Below are 19,782 nucleotides of genomic sequence, written 5' to 3'. Positions count from 1 at the left end.
CCAGCAATAATGGCAACAAAATAAGACAAAGAAACAAGCAAACCTTTCGTGCATTTGGGTTCAGGAATTTGCGATGTCGCTGATATCCACGATTTAAAACCGACAAAGCCCACTTCAAGTACAAACAGAGTCGTTCAATTGGTTGATGACCATGTTGTTCACAGCATCCATAGGCTCTGTAATTTCAGGTGGCCTAAAAGCATCATCAGAAACAAGAAATTCACTCTTGCAATCAAGACCCACATGGATGGTGCCCTTAGAATGGAGAAATATTTCAAGTGCTTCTCACTCCTGCAATCAAATCCGTCGTGAAGGTCAATGCCAGAATTGTGTGGCAGAGTCGATACACACTGCACCAAGATATCACGAAGCAGGACAAGAAGAAGAAGAAACTGGTTTGCGTTGTGTCGGACGCGCTTGTTCTATTCAGCGAGAGCGCTATTTAGCGAACCAATTTTCAGCCGCGCTATATTAGAAGGGCGAGTGAGCCCTTTTTTAACTGTTTGGGCTATATAGTCTCATTATTATTTTGTCCAGTCCAGTTTAGTGAGACCTCTAAACAAGGCCTATAATTGTTCGATCAGTTTTGTTTTTTTCAACTAGCTGGTCTCTCTTAAATGTTTCGTTGTTGTAAAATATACATTTTTCAGGGGTTTTTTTCTTTACTTTCTAATAAGTTTGAAGGGGACCTGAAAGCTGATGGTTCATTCCAAATCCATGGAGGAGGCTGTCCTGTGCACACTCCAACAAGTAGAAGATGTCAAAAAGCGTGTTTAAATAAAGTTGGCTAGTTTTGCACATTTTCTTACTCAGTGCTATTATTCGGGAGATGCTGAAGATGATGATGCGGAATATAGCTGCTTCTTCTTCTTCTTATTGCACCAGCAGGAGATGGAGAGGTATGCCTTGTCTTCACTCTAACTCCACTCTTATTGTTTTCGCCAACGATTACTTTGCTTTCCTTCACTCTCAACCTTCTAAACCAATCAAATCTACAAGAACCCAACTAGAGCAGCCAGTGAGAAACTCACCCACAATCACAACTGTTGAGGATGCTTTCAATGTGTTTGATAGAATGCTTCAAATGCGTCCTCTGCCTTCAGTTGTTCGTTTCAATAAAATATTGTGTCAAGTTGCGAAATTGAAACATTATTTGCCAGTCATCTCCTTGTATAACCAAATGGATGTGTCGGGAATTGGACCTGATGTTTATACCCTAACCATTCTCATTAATTGTTATTTATTGTCATTTGGACTAAATGGGTTTTAGTTTATCTGTCTTGGGAAAATCTTCAAAGTTGGTCTTGAACCAAATGTCTTTACCTTCACCACTCTTATCAACGGCTTTCTTCTCGAGAACAGAGTGGCAGAGGCGGCAGGAATTTTCAACAAAATGATTGTGGGAGGTAATTGTCAGCCTAATGTGGCTACTTACGGCACACTAGTAAAGGGCTTTTGCATGAAAGGTAACAATAGTGCTGCTATTCAGTTGCTTAGGAAGATGGAGGAAGGAGCTTGCAAGCCTAACCTAGTTGTCTATATCACAATCATCGACAGTCTTTGTAAGGATACACTAGTTGATGATGCATTAAACCTCTTCTCAGAAATGATGTGCAAGGGTATTGCCCCAAATGTCATTAGCCAAAATTTCTCTCAACAGTCTCTTGCCAATGAAACCCAACTCTTTTCCATCACCAAAGGTTCTAAAACCATTTCTGCTTATCTTTCTCATGCCAAACATCTTGCTGATCAATTAGCTGCCATTAATGCTTCCGTCTCCAATACTGACTTGGTTGCCTATGTGCTTCGAGGCCTTAGTCCTGATTACCAAATGTTTGTCACTGCCATTCTGAATTTTTCACCCCTACCCTCCTTCTCGGATCTTCATGCACGTCTCCTTGCCTTTGAAGGGCAGCAACCTATTGCCACTCAAATGGCTCCTACTCCTGCGCCCACAGCTTTCCTTGCTGCTCAACCTCGTGGTCACCGCTTCCGTAGTGGCCGTCCCAGAGACACTCCGGCTCACTCCTCTCCTGCTAGCTCTTCTCTATTTTACACACATGGCTCTTCTCCTACTTTCCCTTGGACTCCGCGTGGCTCTTCTAATTTAGGTGCTCCTCCCACCTCTCGACCCCCACCGCAGTGTTGGACTTGCCATCAATTTGGTCACATTGCTGCTCATTGTCCCCAGTCCCGTACCTTTGCCGGAATGCATATTACCTGCTCCAGCTATATGTCCACAGCCCAACACACAAGCCCACACACAAATCCCGATCCCACCCTCACAGCCCAACCTGCCTCTCATCCCTATCACCTCTCTTCCACAATCGACCCCACCTCTCTCTGTGCCATCTTCTTCCCAGCCACATGCTAGAACACCAGACCGCACTCCATCACCTCTGCCGCCAGATCAGACTCGTTCTCTCTCTCCTTCCTCAATCGCTGATCCTGTGTCACAATCTCCATCTTCCTTATACCCCAACCTGCAATTGCCACCAACTCCACCATGTTCCGACGAATTGGTCCAGCCCATTACTAGTCGCCTCAGTCAGATCCGCACTCACTCCAGATCGGGTATTTCCAAACCAAATCCTAAATATGCCAACTTTTCTACACGATACCCTCTTCCTCATGCCTTCACAGCTCTCCTCGACATTGATGTCGAACCCACATTCTTTACCCAAGCTTCTCGCTCCTCAGAATGGATGCACGCCATGCATGATGAATTTAATGCCCTCCTCAAACAGGGTACTTGGTCTTTGGTCCCACCTTCCTCTACTCAAAACATTGTTGGATGCAAATGGATTTTAAAAATCAAACGACGATCTGATGGTACGATTGAGCGCTACAAGGTACGCCTTGTCGCAAAAGGCTTCCACCAACAGTTTGGGATTGACTATTTTGATACATTTAGCCCAGTTGTTAAACCCACCACAATTCGGACTGTTCTTAGCATTGCAGTAAGTTCAGGTTGGCCTATTCAACAGCTCGACGTCAAGAATGCCTTCCTTCATGACACCCTATCCGAAACAGTTTATATGCAACAACCCCCCGAGTTTGTTGATCCAAGTCGGCCTCATCATGTCTGCAAACTTCACAAAGCTATTTATGGCCTTAAGCAAGCACCCCGTGCTTGGTTCAACTGCTTTAGCTCATTCTTACTTCGTATTGGTTTTACTCAAAGTCAATCTGATGATTCTATGTTTGTCTATCAGGATCAATTTCATATGATGATTTTGCTTGTTTATGTTGATGACATCATACTCACTGGGAGCTGAGTTTGACATCAAAGACCTTGGCAGGTTAAATTATTTTCTTGGCATTGCGGTTACATATCACACTGATTTTATCCACCTCCATCAGACCAAATATGCACTTGAAATTCTCAAAAGACACAGCATGATGGATTGTAAACCGGTCTCTACCCCTATGGCTTCCAAGGGAAGACTTTCTTGCACACATGGAGCCCCATTACCTGACCCGACTACATATCGCCAACTTGTGGGGTCCCTTCAGTATCTAACCATGATGTCCATTTCCTATGCAGTACAACATGTCTCTCAGTTTGTTGGTTCTCCCACTGATGTTCATTATGAAGCTGTCAAACGCATTTTGCGATACCTCAAAGGCACCCTTGGTCATGGCCTTCCTATTCGTCACTCTACCGACTCATCATTCCTTGTTGCCTTTTCAGATGCTGACTGGGCTGGTTGCCCAAATACCAGACGCTCTACCAATGGGTACTGTGTCTTTTTAGGCTCCAATTTAATTTCTTAGAGTGCAAAGAAGCAACGCACAGTCTCTCGTTCCAGTGCCGAAGCTGAGTATCACTCCTTAGCCTCTGCATGTGCAGATACTATCTGGATTCAAGGTCTACTCCATGAACTTCACTATCCTATACAACATCCTGTCATCATTAATTGTGACAATCTCTCAGCCACATATCTTGCTGCAAATCCAGTTTTCCACTCCAGGACCAAACACATAGCTCTTTATTATCACTTCGTTCGGGAACGTGTTGCCTCCGGCAGTCATAGGGTTCGTTTCATTCCCTCTTCTCATCAACTTGCAGATGTCTTCATCAAAGGATTAACGACAGCCCGGTTTGACAACTTGATTTCCAAACTTGTCTCCTCCCCGGTGTCAAGTTCGCGGGGGAGTGTTAGGGAGTTACAAATTCCTCCTTCCCGTTACAGTAGTTAATTCCATTAATAATAGGCAATGGTCAGTCATATGTTTTGCTGTTATTAGCTCATAAATTCAAATTCATGTTTGTGTTGTTATTAGGGCCTACGGTTACAACACAGCCACTTGTATATATACCCTATATTGTAAATCTTGTGAATCAATGAAAATCAGTTTCTACAGTTGCCATTGATAAAAAGATAATTGTGTAGTTAAGTGAGATCATCTGACTATCATAATATTGATTTCACGTTTGTCTTGTTAGTGAGTGTCAAGTTTCACATATTGATTTCACGTTTGTCTTGAACCCTCATATTTGAGAGACACCCACGTAGTCCCCATCACGCATTGTATTTCCATAATCTTAACTGTCTAGTTTTTAGATATTCCCTTAAAAATCATCTCTGCAAAAAAAATCAGTTGATTAACCACGCAATTAGATGGTTGTTATTAGTCTTTTCTTGAAGCACCATGTTCGTTTATTTTGTTGATCCCAATTAGATGCCTTAATGATTTTCAATTTGCATGATCTTTTTGCAAGGATGATCTATGAATAAAGACTTTAAAAAAAAAAAACGGTTTGAATTATGCTTAGGGGACCCTAAAGGGTGTCCCTCAATATGGAAGGGGATTGCCTTAACCAAAGTCCTCTCTCTCTCTCTCTCTCTCATATTCCTTTTTTTTTTGTTCTTTGGACAAATCTCTCTCTCCTACTACCGTATCATTCAAACCAAAAGCCACACTTTTTGGGATGACGGAGCGGAAAAAAAAGAAGATATGCATGGGACCCCATTTACATCTTTAACATTCACCAATTCCAATTCATCATATTAGGATCCTTACAAGCATAAATACGGAATTACCATAATATGGATTAGGGTTGACCATGATATGGTAAACCATATGCATAAACATGTAAATTGACACATAAATCTTGTAATTTATTATATTTAGGTAGTTCACAACATCATGGCACCTTAGTTCCCCAACATTGTAATGTTAGTCCTTACTTTAGTAAACACCCATTTACATCTTTAACATTCACTATTTTCAAGTCATTGCAATGGGATCCTTACAAGCATACAATAGTAATGGGTCCTTATTGTGTACCAATACACCATCTGTTTTTAATGAAGCATGTGCGTTGCACATGCTAATTGAGTTTATATATATATAAAATACCGACTATAACAGGTTAAGATGCTGAGGGATTTTAACGTTAACATGACTCTCTTTTTCTTGCTCTTCAAAAAGTCATTATATTGCTCTTCTATTATTAAAGAAAACGATCATTAAAATAGTTTTGTGATGCATGATCAATATAAATCCGTTCCACATAATTCATTGAAATAGTTTTATGAGTTTACATGTTAGCTTTCAATTGACTTTATTCATAGGAAAAATTGTTCCCACATCATATACATTTGTGTGTCGTCCATAATGTTTTTGTAGTAATAGCACGGGTCTCTGAGTTGAAAATTGTAGGTCACGATTTGGAGCAGGGTTTGTAGGAGTAGCCTATTGTACATTGATTTGTCAGTTACTGTATATCCATTTGGCAATTGTTGGGTATCGATGTGGCCAATGATAGTTACCCATTTGGCAATTGTTGGCAATCGATTTTGGCAATTGTTAATCTAAGAAAAAAAATATCCTCTATGAAACTCAACACAACCCTTTCAATTCTTGTTTAATCCTTACCAATGTGGGAGACAGTTTTGCATTCTTCTTTAGTTTGGCTTACTCATCTAAGAGCCACGACCACGTGAAGATGATGACCACGACAAGCCAAGTGATCAAGTCAATTCCACCAGCTCAGCGATGACGACTAAAGAAGTTTTGATGAAGCCCTAGATCATGAATAAGAGCCACCACCACGTGCTATGTACTTGTCCTCTCAATAGTGATAGTGCAATGACAACACCAACAAAACGAGTTCTAAGGGAAAAGAAGAGGAGTCAAGATAGAGTTTTAATGGAGAAAAATAACTGCAAAGAGCGTATTCACATTATGATTTATAAGTTTTCTAGTTCTATTCTAGTGTGGTTTTTATTATTATTTACCAAATGTATTTTGATTTTAACCTACAATAACAGGTTTTTAGGTTACTAAGAATCAGGTTGAGTTCATGTCGGGCATGCACTAGTAAGGTCTTAAGCCATAAAAGGGGTTGTTCCATAAAAATAAGATACATGTTCTGATTTTGTTTTTTATTTTGAAATTTTTAATACGAAAATGTATAAATTTATTATATTATTTTTATTTGTTTAATATTTTCAATTCTTACTATTATCATTAATCAAAGTAGAGAGGTAGATATTTTGAATTTTGCACAATTCTCTACCTTTCCCTTTTATATAAGTAGAGAGGTAGAGATGAGAGGGAGACTAGATTAGAAGAGAGAGAGAGAGTCAATGCAAAGAGAAAGAGGGAGAAATGAGAGAGAAGAAGAGGACCTTTTTTTTTGGTTGATAAAATGGGGGGACTCTCTGAAAAAAAACAAATAACAAGTGTTAAAAGTGTTTGACTGCTGTCAAGAGTTAATTGGTTGGGGATACTGAAGGACCAACTTATCAACTGGGTTGTTTTCTTCACTTTAGTTTGAAGGGGACCTGAACGCCATGGAGGAGGCTGTCCTGTGCACACTCCAACAAGTAGAAGATGTCAAAAAGCGTGTTTAAATAAAGTTGGCTAGTTTTGCACATTTTCTTACTCAGTGCTATTATTCGGGAGATGCTGAAAATGATGATGCGGAATAGAGCTGCTGCTTCTTCTTCTTATTGCAGCAGCAGGAGATGGAGAGGTATGCCTTGTCCTCACTCTAACTCCACTCTTGTTGTTTTCACCAGCAATTACTTTGCTTTCTTTCACTCTCAGCCTTAGAAACCAATCAAATCTACAAGAACCCAAATAGACCAGGCAGTGAGAAACGTACCCACAATCACAACTGTTGAGGATGCTTTCAATTTGTTTGATAGAATGCTTCAAATGCGTCCTCCGCCTTCAGTTGTTCGTTTCAATCAAATATTGGGTCAAGTTGTGAAATTGAAACATTATTCAGCAGTCATCTCCTTGTATAACCAAATGGATGTGTCGGGAATTGGACCATATGTTTATACTCTAAACATTCTCATAAATAGCTATTGTCATCTAAACCAAATGGGGTTTAGTTTATCTGTATTGGGAAAATTCTTCAAACTTGGTCTTGAACCAGATGTCTTTACCTTCACCACTCTAATCAACGGCTTTCTTCTTGAGAATAGAGTGGCGGAGGCGGCAGAAATTTTCAACAAAATGATGAAGGCAGGTAATTGTAAGCCTGATGTGGTTACTTTCGGCACACTAATAAAGGGTTTCTGCATGACGGGTAACAACAGTGCAGCTATCCAGTTGCTTAGGAAGATGGAGGAAGGAGCTTGCAAGCCTGGCCTAGTTGTCTATAGCACAATCATCGACAGTCTTTGTAAGGATACACTAGTTGATGATGCATTAAACCTCTTCTCAGAAATGATGTGCAAGGGTATTGCCCCAAATGTCATTACCTATACATCCTTGATTCATGGAGTTTGCAAATTAGGCGAGTGGAAAGAAGCTACAAGGTTGTAGAATGAAATGGTGAGTAAAAACATCTTTCCAAATGTGTACACGTTCAATGTCTTGGTAGACACACTTTGTAAGGAGGGGATGGTTGGAGAAGCAGAAGGCGTGGTTGAAATGATGATTGAAAGAGATATTGAACCTGATAGGGTTACATACACTTCACTTATGGATGGTTTCTGTTTGCGAGGACAAATGGGCAAGGCGAAAAATATTTTTGAACTAATGCTTAGCAAGGGCTCCATGGTTAATGTTATTTGTTATACCACATTGATAAATGGATATTGTAAGCATAAAATGATGGATGAGGCCATGATGCTTCTTCGGGAAATGTCTCGTAAGGGACTGGTTCCAAATACTGTTACTTATAACACTCTCGTGGATGGTTGTTGCAAAGTGGGCGAAACACGTGATGCACAAAAGTTGTTCTCTGAGATGCAAGCTTGTGGCCAACTTCCAGATGTTCAAACTTATGCTATTCTACTGGATGGTCTGTGTAAAAACCGACAACTTTCTACAGCAATCCAACTGTTTAAAGAGATGGAAGGCAAGAAGTTGGATGTAAATATTGTGGTTTACACTATTCTTATTGAAGGTTTGTGCATAGCTGAAAAAATTGAGTCTGCGAAGGAGCTCTTTTGTGGTTTATCATCGAGAGGGCTTCAACCAAATGTAAGGACATATACCATAATGATTAATGGACTCTGTATTGGGGGCCTAACAAGTGAAGCAGAAAAGCTGCTTACTGAAATGGAAGAGAAAGGTTGTCCTCCAAATGATTGTACGTATAACGTAATTATTCGAGGGTTTATCAATAACAATGAGACAGTAAGGGTGACAGGACTTATTCAACAAATGGTGGAGAAGGGTTTCTCAGCAGATGCATGGACTACAGAATTGATAGTTGATCTATTGGGTAAAGATAAAGTAGATCCTACATTTTTGCCATTGATTCAAAAAGAGAATTATGAACTTAATTTGCCTCAGTTAAAGTTGAACAGATCTTCTGACCATCCCAATAAACATTGAAGCTCTTCCACCTCGGGCAACCATGGATGTGTTATATCTGTTATCTCTTAATCCATCATGTGACAATGTTGAGTAGTATATATAACTTTACCGATAATCGTAACATCTTTGACCCAATTGGCTTGTTTTTTTGTACGCAGGTCTTTTTTAGTTTCTTTCACACAAACATTGTGCAATTGACTGACTCTGCACCATTTTGTTAGTTTGCGGTATACAGACTTGGTTATATAAAGGTATCATTTGGGTATATCCTGTGATCATGATAGAGAAATTTCTATGTTATTCTTTTAAGGTTGTTAAATTTATTAGAGAGAAGCAGGGTTTGGACTGATATAATCAGATTTTTCAGCTGACCGAGACTTTGCAGTTTCGGCAAAAACCAGCCTTTGATTAAGGGGCCTTCTACAACTTCTTTTCAATTTTTTTGATTTGTAATAATTTTGCGAAGGACATGGCTTGATTGGGTCTGAATACTCATTTGGGAGTGATTCGAGATGGAACAGAATCATTTTTTTGATTTGTAATAATTTTGCGAAGGACATGGCTTGATTGGGTCTGAATACTCATTTGGGAGTGATTCGAGATGGAACAGAATCATTTATGGGTAGAAGCACCTCAAACGTACTTATTGAAGTGATTTTCCATAGAAATTATTATTGACCCATCCAAAATCAGTCAAAACACGCCCTTTTGTCCTTCGGTGGTGAAGCAAAGTTACATTGTGTTTCATTTTGAGTCTAGCTTTTCTGGTCAGGAGCATCCGAAGTTGAGACTTGGTTTAATTGATTTGCCTATGGTTCTTTTATTCATCAGTCGATCAAATTTTTACCAGAGCTTCTATTAGCCAAAGAGCAAAGAATGGTTGGGAAACCTTGGAAATGGACACAATATTGTTGATAGGCCAGGACATGGTTTTTGTCATCATGGAATTATTCATTTGGCCGTGAATAAATACGAGGTTCTCTAATGAAGAGAGTTTTTGGTCATTTCGCAAAATGAAAAGAAACTAAAGAAACCCCATGGAGATATTATGCCTGCAATCTAAACCATATGCATAAACAACCCAAATATTGGATCGGCCATATTGCTCAATCTACATTATGAACTACTTTTCTTTTTCCTTTTTTTAGCATAATCTACATATAAAAACCAAAAAAAATTATTTATGAAAGGCAGAACTATATATAGATATCCACCTGTATCAACCCATGATGAGCCTCAAACAAGACTAAATTTCTATTCTACATTTCCTGATAGAATCAATATATATATATATATATATATATATATATATATATATATATATATATGCAAAAATACTGCACCTTCAATGTATAACACACTCCTTGACTTGGGAACGACAAGGCGATCTGATGCCTGCAAAACATATCAATTTTCTGATTTTGATTTTATGTACCACCACATGCTATGTACTTGTCCTCTCAATAGTGCTAGTGCAATGACAACACCAACAAAACGAGTTCTAATGGAGAAGAAGAGGAGTCAAAATAGAGTTTTAATGGAGAAGAATAACTACAAAGAGCGTATTCACATTATCATTTATAAGTTTTCTGGTTCTAGTGTCGTTTTTATTATTATTTACCAAATGTATTTTGATTTTAACCTACAATAACAGGTTTTTAGGTTACTAAGAATCAGGTTGAGTTCATATTGGGCATGCACTAGTAAGGTCTTAAGCCATAAAAGGGGTTGTTCCATAAAAATAGTATACATGTTCTGATTTTGTTTTTTATTTGGAAAATTTTTAATACGAAAATGTATAAATTTATTATATTATTTTTATTTGTTTAATATTTTCAATTCTTACTATTATCATTAATCAAAGATATTTTTTGATATTTTGAATTTTTCACAATTCTCTACTTTGATATGAAGAGAGGTAGAGATGAGAGGGAGACTCGGTTAGAAGAGAGAGAGAGTCAACGCGAGGAGAAAGAGGGAGAGATGAGAGAGAAGAAGAGACCTTGAGAACAAGAAGTAAGAACGGTGGAGTAGGTGTGAAAAAAAAACAAATAACAAGTGTTAAAAGTGTTTGACAGCTGTCAAGAGTTAATTGGCTGGGGATACTGAAGGACCAACTTATCAACTGGGTTTTTTTCTTCGCTTTAGTTTGAAGGGGACCTGAACGCCATGGAGGAGGCTGTCCTGTGCACACTCCAACAAGTAGACGATGTCAAAAAGCGTGTTTAAACAAAGTTGGCTAGTTTTGCACATTTTCTTACTCATTGCCATTATTCGGGAGATGCTGAAGATGATGATGCGGAATATAGCTGCTTCTTCTTCTTCTTATTGCACCAGCAGGAGATGGAGAGGTATGCCTTGTCTTCAATCTAACTCCACTCTGGTTGTTTTCGCCAACGATTACTTTGCTTTACTTCACTCTCAACCTTCTAAACCAATCAACTCTACAAGAACCCAACTAGAGCAGCCAGTGAGAAACTCACCCACAATCACAACTGTTGAGCATGCTTTCAATGTGTTTGATAGAATGCTTCAAATGCGTCCTCCGCCTTCAGTTGTTCGTTTCAATCAAATATTGGGTCAAGTTGCGAAATTGAAACATTATTCGGCCGTCATCTCCTTGTATAACCAAATGGATGTGTCGGGAATTGGACCTGATGTTTATACTCTAACCATTCTAATAAATTGTTATTCTCATTTGAACCAAATGGAGTTTAGTTTATCTGTATTGGGAAAATTCTTCAAACTTGGTCTTGAACCAAATGTCTTTACCTTCACCACTCTAATCAACGGCTTTCTTCTCGAGAATAGAGTGGCGGAGGCGGCAGGAATTTTCAACAAAATGATTGAGGGAGGTAATTGTCAGCCTAATGTGGTTACTTACGGCACACTAGTAAAGGGCTTTTGCATGAAAGGTAACAATAGTGCTGCTATTCAGTTGCTTAGGAAGATGGAGGAAGGAGCTTGCAAGCCTAACCTAGTTGTCTATAACACAATCATTGACAGTCTTTGTAAGGATACACTAGTTGATGATGCATTAAACCTCTTCTCAGAAATGATGAGCAAGGGTATTGCCCCAGATGTCATTACCTATACATCCTTGATTCATGGAGTTTGCAAATTAGGCGAGTGGAAAGAAGCTACAAGGTTGTTGAATGAAATGGTGAGTAAAAACATCTTTCCAAATGTGTGCATGTTCAATGTCTTGGTAGACACACTTTGTAAGGAGGGGATGGTTGGAGAAGCAGAAGGCGTGGTCGAAATGATGATTGAAAGGGATATTCAACCTAATACCTTTACATACAATTCACTTGTGGATGGTTACTGTTTGCGAGGAGAAATGAGCAAGGCTAGAGAAGTTTTTAAACTAATGCTTAGCAAGGGCTCGATGGTTGATGTTGTTAGTTACAACACATTGATAAATGGATATTGTAAGCATAAGATGATGGATGAGGCCATGATGCTACTTCGGGAAATGACTTGTAATAGACTGGTTCCAGATATCGTTACTTATAGCACTGTTGTCGACGGTTGTTGCAAAGTGGGGAAATTAGGTGATGCACAACAGTTGTTCTCAGAGATGCAAGCTTGTGGCCAACTTCCAGATGTTCAAACGTATACTATTCTACTGGATGGGTTGTGTAAAAATGGACAACTTTCTACAGCAATCCAATTGTTTAGAGAGATGGAAGGCAAGAAGTTGAATGTAAATATTGTGATTTACACTATTCTTATTGCAGGTTTGTGCCTAGCTGGGAAAATTGAATCTGCAAGGTTTCTCTTTCGTGGGTTATCATCAAAAGGACTTCAACCAGATGCGAGGGCATATAACATAATGATTTATGGACTATGTGTTGGGGGCCTAACAAGTGAAGCAGAAAAGCTGCTTATCGAAATGGAAGAGAAACGTTGTTCTCCAAATGATTATACGTATAACATAATTATTCGAGGGTTCATCAATAACAATGAGACAGTTAGGGCGATGGAACTTATTCAACAAATGGTGGAGAAGGGTTTCTCAGCAGATGCATGGACTACAGAATTGATAGTTGATCTATTGTGTAAAGATAAAGTAGATCCTGCATTGTTGCCATTGATGCAAAAAGAGAATTATGAACTTAATTTGCCTCAGTTAAAGTTGAACAGATCTTCTGACCATCCCAATAAACGTTGAAGCTCTTCCACCTCGGGCAACCATGGATGTGTTATATCTGTTATCTCTTAATCCATCATGGGACAATGTTGAGTAGTGGATATAACTTTTCTGATAATCGTAACATCTTTGAAGCAATTGGCTTGTTTTTTTGTACGCAGGTCTTTTTTAGTTTCTTTCACACAAACATTGTGCAATTGACTGACTCTGCATGTTTTTGTTAGTTTGCGGTATACAGACTTGGTTATATAAAGGTATCATTGGGGGATATCCTGTGATCATGATAGAGAAATTTCTATGTTATTCTTTTAAGGTTGCTAAATTTATTAGAGAGAAGCAGGGTATTTGGACTGATATAATCAGATTTTTCAGCGGCAAAAACCAGCCTTTGATTAAGGGGCCTTCTACAACTTCTTTTCAACTTTTTTGATTTGTAATAATTTTGCGAAGGACATGGCTTGATTGGGTCTGAATACTCATTTGGGAGTGATTCGAGATGGAACAGAATCATTTATGGGTAGAAGCACCTCAAACGTACTTATTGAAGTGATTATATGGAGAAGTGATTTTCCATAGAAATTATTATTGACCTATCCAAAATCAGTCAAAACGCGCCCTTTTGTCCTTCGGTGGTGAAGCAAAGTTACATTGTGTTTCATTTTGAGTCTAGCTTTTCTGGTCAGGAGCATCCGAAGTTGAGACTTGGTTTAATTGATTTGCCTATGGTTCTTTTATTCATCAGTCGATCAAATTTTTACCAGAGCTTCTATTTGCCAAAAAGCAAAGAATGGTTGGGAAACCTTGGAAATGGACACAATATTGTGGAATTATTCATTTGGCCGTTAATAAATACGAGGTTCTCCAATGAAGAGAGTTTTTGGTCATTTCGCAAAATGAAAAGAAACCAAAGAAACCCCATGGAGATATTATGCCTGCAATCTAAACCATATGCATAAACAACCCAAATATTGGATCGGCCATATTGCTCAATCTACATTATGAACTACTTTTCTTTTTCCTTTTTTTAGCATAATCTACATATAAAAACCAAAAAAATTTATTTATGAAAGGCAGAACTATATATAGATATCCACCTGTATCAACCCATGATGAGCCTCAAACAAGACTAAATTTCTATTCTACATTTCCTGATAGAATCAATATATATATATGCAAAAATACTGCACCTTCAATGTATAACACACTCCTTGACTTGGGAACGACAAGGCGATCTGATGCCTGCAAAACATATCAATTTTCTACTCTGTCAGAAACCCACAGGGCGGATGCCAAAGTACAGCAAATGTATACATGAAACCTTAGAATATATTAGATTTTAACATTTCAAGGTTAAAGGGTGCCAGTTTCTGTATTTGAAGTTATCACCCTCATGCTTCTTGACTGAAAGGCTTCGAATTTAAACTATCTAATGTAATCCTTCCATCTATCATAAAGATGTACATTTTCGTTTTTTCCCCCCAATATAGAGCATATCACTTGATAACATGGAAAGACAAAAGTCAAAAGAAATTAGGGTTACATCCTCTATTGATGTAACTGTTAAACTCAAGATCCCTATTTCAGATTACTTCTTACAAAGGAGAAAAGACATCTTTATATGACAATGAACTTTCAACTTATATTGCATAACATACTTTGATCATATTTTAAATAAATAAAAAAACCATAAAGACGTGTGAAAAAATTAATAATACAGGAGAAGGGACGGAAATGGTGAACGCTAAAATCAATCGGACCCAAAATAGGTGGGGAAAAAAACATGACTAGAAGTGCACCATTAGCTGATTTTTACAATGCTACTACCAGGAAGCCACAGTTCCATTATAAGTCATGTGATCTGACATAAGTATGCAAGAATATGAAAAATAAACAATTCAATTTAAAAGCGTAAATTTCCAACACCAAAACACAAAGAAGAGCAACTGCATATCGGAGAGTGAATAATGCTATTGACAACTACCTGAAGAAGACCTCATAGTAAGCTTGCACTCAAGAGCCCAACTGTCCTTTCTCTCCCAAACGTTTCATCATCAAAATCTTCATTCGTGGAATTTTCCTGACATAGCAATTTGTTTTCTCGCATTGGATTTAAGCCCAGACCCTCCTCCCAAAGAATTGGATCATCTTGGTGCATTTCATCTTGTTCAGACCCGTGATTGGTATCAACATTATCCTCCTCAACTTCTTGCCTCACATCATCCAAACATGATGATGGCTCAACATTGAGATCAGAGCACAAATCATATCCAGCTTGTTCCCCAGTCCCATGATAAGCCACTGTTACTGCTCCTTGGTCAGGTTGCTCGGCAGAATCCTTTTTCTGCCTCTTCCATTTCTTTGTAGATGAAGTACCGTCATCTTCAAAATCTTCTTCTTCTCTTTCTCTATGCAAATAGACCCATAATTTTCTTTCCCCATCAAATTGCACACAAGGATCACGCTCATAATGCAAACGGTCCAGGGCTCCACTAACAACTTGATTAACTTGGGCATCAGAGACGTCTTCAACAATGTACTGAGAATCTCTTATCAAAGTACAAACATCTGCTCTGGTGCCAATACTTCCAGGCAATCTTGCAGCTGCATCTCTCACAAGACAAAGAATTGTAACATGTGGTGGTCGATCACGTTTCAGCATAAAGTGATCTCGAGCTTTTGATGTTGGCTTACCGCCACACCTTCTTAATGGGGCAACAATGGATTTTTTACCATCAGCTGCTGTGTAAGAGAAGGCCCTGTCTGGAATTGAATACCTGAGAACTTCCTCCTTACGGAAATAAGCTCTCACTTCTTCAGAACTTGGGTTAATGGTGTTAAGACTCTTTTGAGCTCTTAGGTCCCTGAACCGTTCTTTCTCATCCAGGTTGAGCTGCATCAACTCCAAGGGCGGTTCCGGAAGAATTCCGATTTGTTGAAGGGTCTCTTGCCCACATTTGAGCCAATTAGCAAACGAATCAACCAACTTGACAAGCATTTTGTGAGGAAGACCCCACGCTTCAGGAGATGTCACCTCATCACTGGTTTCATGATCTGATGAACCATGAGAAACTGGACCAGTCCATGCCCAGCTTTTTGTAGCTTTTTCATAGGCGGCCAGTGTCTTCCAACCCTTTGCTCCTAAAGGTGCTGTTTTTGAAGAAAATATCTTTAGAACTCCTCTCACCAGATCCTGAAGTGGCTCTTGTGTCTCAAGAATACAAGGATCTCCTGGATTCGATCTAACACGGTTCACAATCTCCTGAACTGTTAGAGAAGGCATATTCACTTCTCCAGCAAGCTCTGAGTTATTGGCATCCACCTTTTGACGAGAAAGAACCCCATTTACACAACCCTCGTGATTTTTGTTCTGCTCATCTATAGGTCCCCCAACATCAAAAGCATCTTCCGAAAGTGGAGTGATCATTGCCAAGCGAACAGCTGAAAGAAGATGTACAATCGAGAATGAGAAGCCAGTATGAACCGTAGGTGTAATTGGAATAAATGGTTTTTTCTGGGGCTTGGTTTCCGGCTCCATATCTGTTGCTCCCATTTCTGTAATTGGTGGATCAGAAATTTCTACATCTGAGCTGACGTCATTCTCCACCTTCCTCTTTGCCTTTTTTTTCAAGGAATTGGAATCAACACTACGTTGCAAATGGTTAGACTGTAAGTCACCATCGTCATCTCCTCTCCCAGTGTCTGAATCCTCCTTACCTTTCCGCTTCTTTGTCATCAAATTGCACCCTAATAGTGGGACCTCAATTCGTTCATGGCGATCACTCACATATGCTTCAGTGTTCTGACCTTTCTTCCTGAATCTACCATGTCCACTACCATTAGCTAGCGATCGCATTTCAAGTGAGTCATCCTCCTCATCAACAAAATAACGAGACTGTGGTACAGAATGATCATGGCCAACTTCTCTTTTCTGCTTTCCCGTAGTAGGGTAGGTCTTCCATGAAGGTATGTGCAACCTTTCACCAGCTTCCCCTTCAAATTGGGCATTCTTGCCCAATTTGTAGATTTGTTTCTGTTCATCATAATCATCATCCTCATCATGAAATTTACCCAAGCCCGAGATATAGCGTTCTTCCAAAACTCTGGTCGAAGAATTATGCATGGGACTATTGTCTCGCATCTTACCCTTTTGTTTTGCTTTGGCAGTATAGGTTTCTAGACTACGCATATGTCCATGTTCAACAAAACCACCCATCTTGTTGGAGGGGTAATTGATCCCATCAAGGGCCCGTAAACTATCTTTCGCCTCTTTCTTCACATATTTGCCTCTTTTTGCATCTAGAGCAGGCTTCAACAAAGAAGATGGTGAAGCCTCCATAACACCACTAGGATAAGCCAGCTTACTCCTCAACAAAGGGTTGCTATCCTCATCATCCTCAAATTGCTCTGATGAGTCTGATTCTGTATCTTCATTTTTAACAAACATTCTATTACTTTTCAATGCCACCATGTCTGATCCTCCATTTTGTACTCTATTCCCTCTTATCTTCTCTTGAAATGGTTTTGCTCTAAATTCAGAAGACAAAAATCTATCATTCATCTGTGGTGGGGAAGCTCTATATGATTTGTAATTTAAATCAGGAGACTCCCTCCCAATCTTCCATTTCTTGCTCCTAACATTCCAGTCATCCGCTCTTAAGGGTGAATCCATAGGAAAAGTCTCCCCTTCATTCCTGTTATGCCAGAATAGTTCTGCGCGATCTGACGAGTCAGCTCGATCTCCTCTTAGTGGTGGTTGTGGAAGTCTGCTTTTCAAGGACTTCATCTGATCCCCAACTGTAAATTGCTGAACATTTTCTGGATACTTGGCCTTTTTACCAAAATCATAGGGGGTCCTCAAGTTAGGAGGTTTTGCTGTTATTACCTTTGACTCTGACAAAAGGTTTGCATTGCGGTTCCTACCATAGGCATGTACATCAGTCTTTGAGGAGACAGGCACACCCAGCAAGGTGTCAGTGATTAATTCATCACCTCTTGATAGGTCCAGCTTCTTTCCCACTTTGAAAACACCAGACTTGTCCATCAAGCTACTACGAGTCACACTTCTATCTCGCTGGACACCAATTCCATATGTTGTGTCTTCAACATCATCACCACTTATCAACTGATCCCTCATTCTGAGTGTTGCCCTGGAATCATACCCTCCGGCCTTAATCTGCTGAGGAAGAGTGACTGCTGAACTGTATGGTCCAGAATGGCTTGCTAGTTCTTTTGCTGAAGAAGTCTTCGACCCAGCCATCTTCAGTATACCTTTTGGATTCTGCTTTCCATATTTTGCCAGTTCCATAGCCGATGACCGCCCTCTTGATGCAAAATCCACATTTGTACCCACCCCGTATGGAGAATAACGAGCGATTTTCTGTGCAACTTTCCTGTCCTTGATCTTGTTGATCTGTAAGCCTTCACCCGACTCCCTTTCTGAGGAGTCAGTCTCCATATCTTCCATCTTCTCACCCATCAAACTCTTCTGGATTCTCATAATATTCAACACCCGGAGCCTCTCCTCAATACTATATCCCTTGCAATTAAGCCAAGCATCCCTTATCTGACAGAGATTACTAACCATATTATTCTGATGCTTCCTCAAAATATTATAGTGTTGCCGCTTCTGAAAGAAATTCAAACCCTCCCGGTAAAGAGCAACTCTCGGCTCACACAAACCTCCCTTCAACATATCAAACAACTTCTTAACAGGGCTCCCAAAATGGAAGTTACAACCTGTAAAAAGCTCTTTCAAGGTAATCATAAAGGTCTCCTGGTCCAAATCAGGCAGATACTTAGTGAGGCCAAACTGCTCCTCCTCACTCAAGCACTCATTCCATACATCCACTGACAGTATATCTTCAAGACTTGGAATATCATACAGCTCAAAAGGAATGCTGCAAGTCTGACTCCCAACTTGGCAAAACTCCACACCAGTTTCCCCCAATTCCAACAAATCAAAGTCATCAGACCCCGCCCCCGAGTCCGCATCATCAAATTCATCATCATCATCAGATTCAGCAGCAGAGCTACGCTGTTGTAGCTCATCCTCGTCACTAGACATACTCTTCCTACTACCGGGAGAAAACTCTGAATCAAACCTCGAAACCTTGAAGTTGTTCTTCTCAATAGCCATGAATTCTAACAACCAAAACCCAACCCGCCAAAAGCAAACAGATTCACAATTTTACACTAGAACCACCTCCAAATTCACCGAATCCCCAAATTTCAAACCATCACCGAATAAAAAACCCTAATTCAAACAACAAAAAACGAAAACCTCAAAATTTGTGACTACCAAAACGAAAAAAATATAAAAATCGAAGCAAAAGCAACGAGATTCGCAAACGAAACTAAAACTTAACCTAATATAAACAAAATTACAAGGACTGAGATTTGAACGAAGAATAGTAGAATACCTGGAACAAGCTTCAATGGCGAAATTGACCAGCAGAGCACTAAGTCTGAGACATGAAGGGCTCGAGAATTTGAAGGTTCGTAGAGCGAGCGGGGGAGAGAGGAAAGAGAGATTGTGTTTGGGTGAAGATGAGAGAAACCCTAAGGCTAGAGGTAAAAGACGAAGCGGTTATTTTATGTAAATATATAATAAAATTATTATAGATGTATGTGTGTGTAGGAGAGGTCGCAGTGGGGATGAAGAAGACGATGGTGACGTGGAGGAAAGTGCGCCGTCTGATTTTGCGAGGAGGAAGATGGAGAGCGAAAAGACGAAAATGGGCACCGAGCGGGAAAGAGAAAAGCGTAAGCGTGTGTGTGCAGCGCAGAGGTAGAGAAAAGAAAGAGAAGAGGAAGGAAAGCAACAGCAGCCAACAGAG

The 19,782-nt window shown here is 39.6% G+C and overlaps 3 protein-coding genes and 1 pseudogene across 5 annotated transcripts; 3 read left to right on the top strand and 1 right to left on the bottom strand.

Annotated features, from left to right (window-relative positions):
• Positions 1 to 765: 765 nt before the first annotated feature.
• On the top strand, positions 766 to 9,943 carry LOC148294060 (uncharacterized). Of its 2 annotated transcripts, XM_088254375.1 has the most exons (3): positions 766 to 899; positions 6,786 to 6,988; positions 7,449 to 9,943. In XM_088254375.1, the coding sequence occupies exon 3, from the start codon at positions 7,798 to 7,800 to the stop codon at positions 8,809 to 8,811; it is 1,014 nt and encodes a 337-aa protein (XP_088110501.1). In that variant the 5' UTR covers positions 766 to 899; positions 6,786 to 6,988; positions 7,449 to 7,797; the 3' UTR covers positions 8,812 to 9,943. The 2 variants fall into 2 exon arrangements, with proteins under 2 accessions (XP_088110501.1, XP_088110500.1); XM_088254374.1 differs by having other exon boundaries at positions 6,786 to 9,943.
• Positions 830 to 4,435, top strand: LOC110752752 (uncharacterized; annotated as a pseudogene). Its single transcript, XR_015836421.1, has 2 exons — positions 830 to 3,302; positions 3,548 to 4,435. The product of XR_015836421.1 is annotated as an uncharacterized LOC110752752 (transcript).
• Positions 9,944 to 10,780: 837 nt separating the features above from the next.
• LOC110752769 (uncharacterized) lies at positions 10,781 to 13,214 on the top strand. Its single transcript, XM_088254385.1, has one exon. The coding sequence runs from the start codon at positions 11,003 to 11,005 to the stop codon at positions 12,965 to 12,967; it is 1,965 nt and encodes a 654-aa protein (XP_088110511.1). The 5' UTR covers positions 10,781 to 11,002; the 3' UTR covers positions 12,968 to 13,214.
• A 771-nt stretch (positions 13,215 to 13,985) lies between these two features.
• LOC110752754 (nuclear factor kappa-B-binding-like protein) lies at positions 13,986 to 19,782 on the bottom strand. Its single transcript, XM_021953475.2, has 3 exons — positions 19,366 to 19,782; positions 14,928 to 19,199; positions 13,986 to 14,185 (listed from the first exon to the last, which is right to left on the bottom strand). The coding sequence occupies exon 2, from the start codon at positions 19,080 to 19,082 to the stop codon at positions 14,940 to 14,942; it is 4,143 nt and encodes a 1,380-aa protein (XP_021809167.1). The 5' UTR covers positions 19,083 to 19,199; positions 19,366 to 19,782; the 3' UTR covers positions 13,986 to 14,185; positions 14,928 to 14,939.

This window comes from Prunus avium, chromosome 6 (assembly GCF_965620075.1).
Source record: "Prunus avium chromosome 6, drPruAviu1.hap1.1, whole genome shotgun sequence".
NCBI lineage: Eukaryota > Viridiplantae > Streptophyta > Magnoliopsida > Rosales > Rosaceae > Prunus > Prunus avium.
This window is presented reverse-complemented; position numbering and strand designations above follow the sequence as displayed.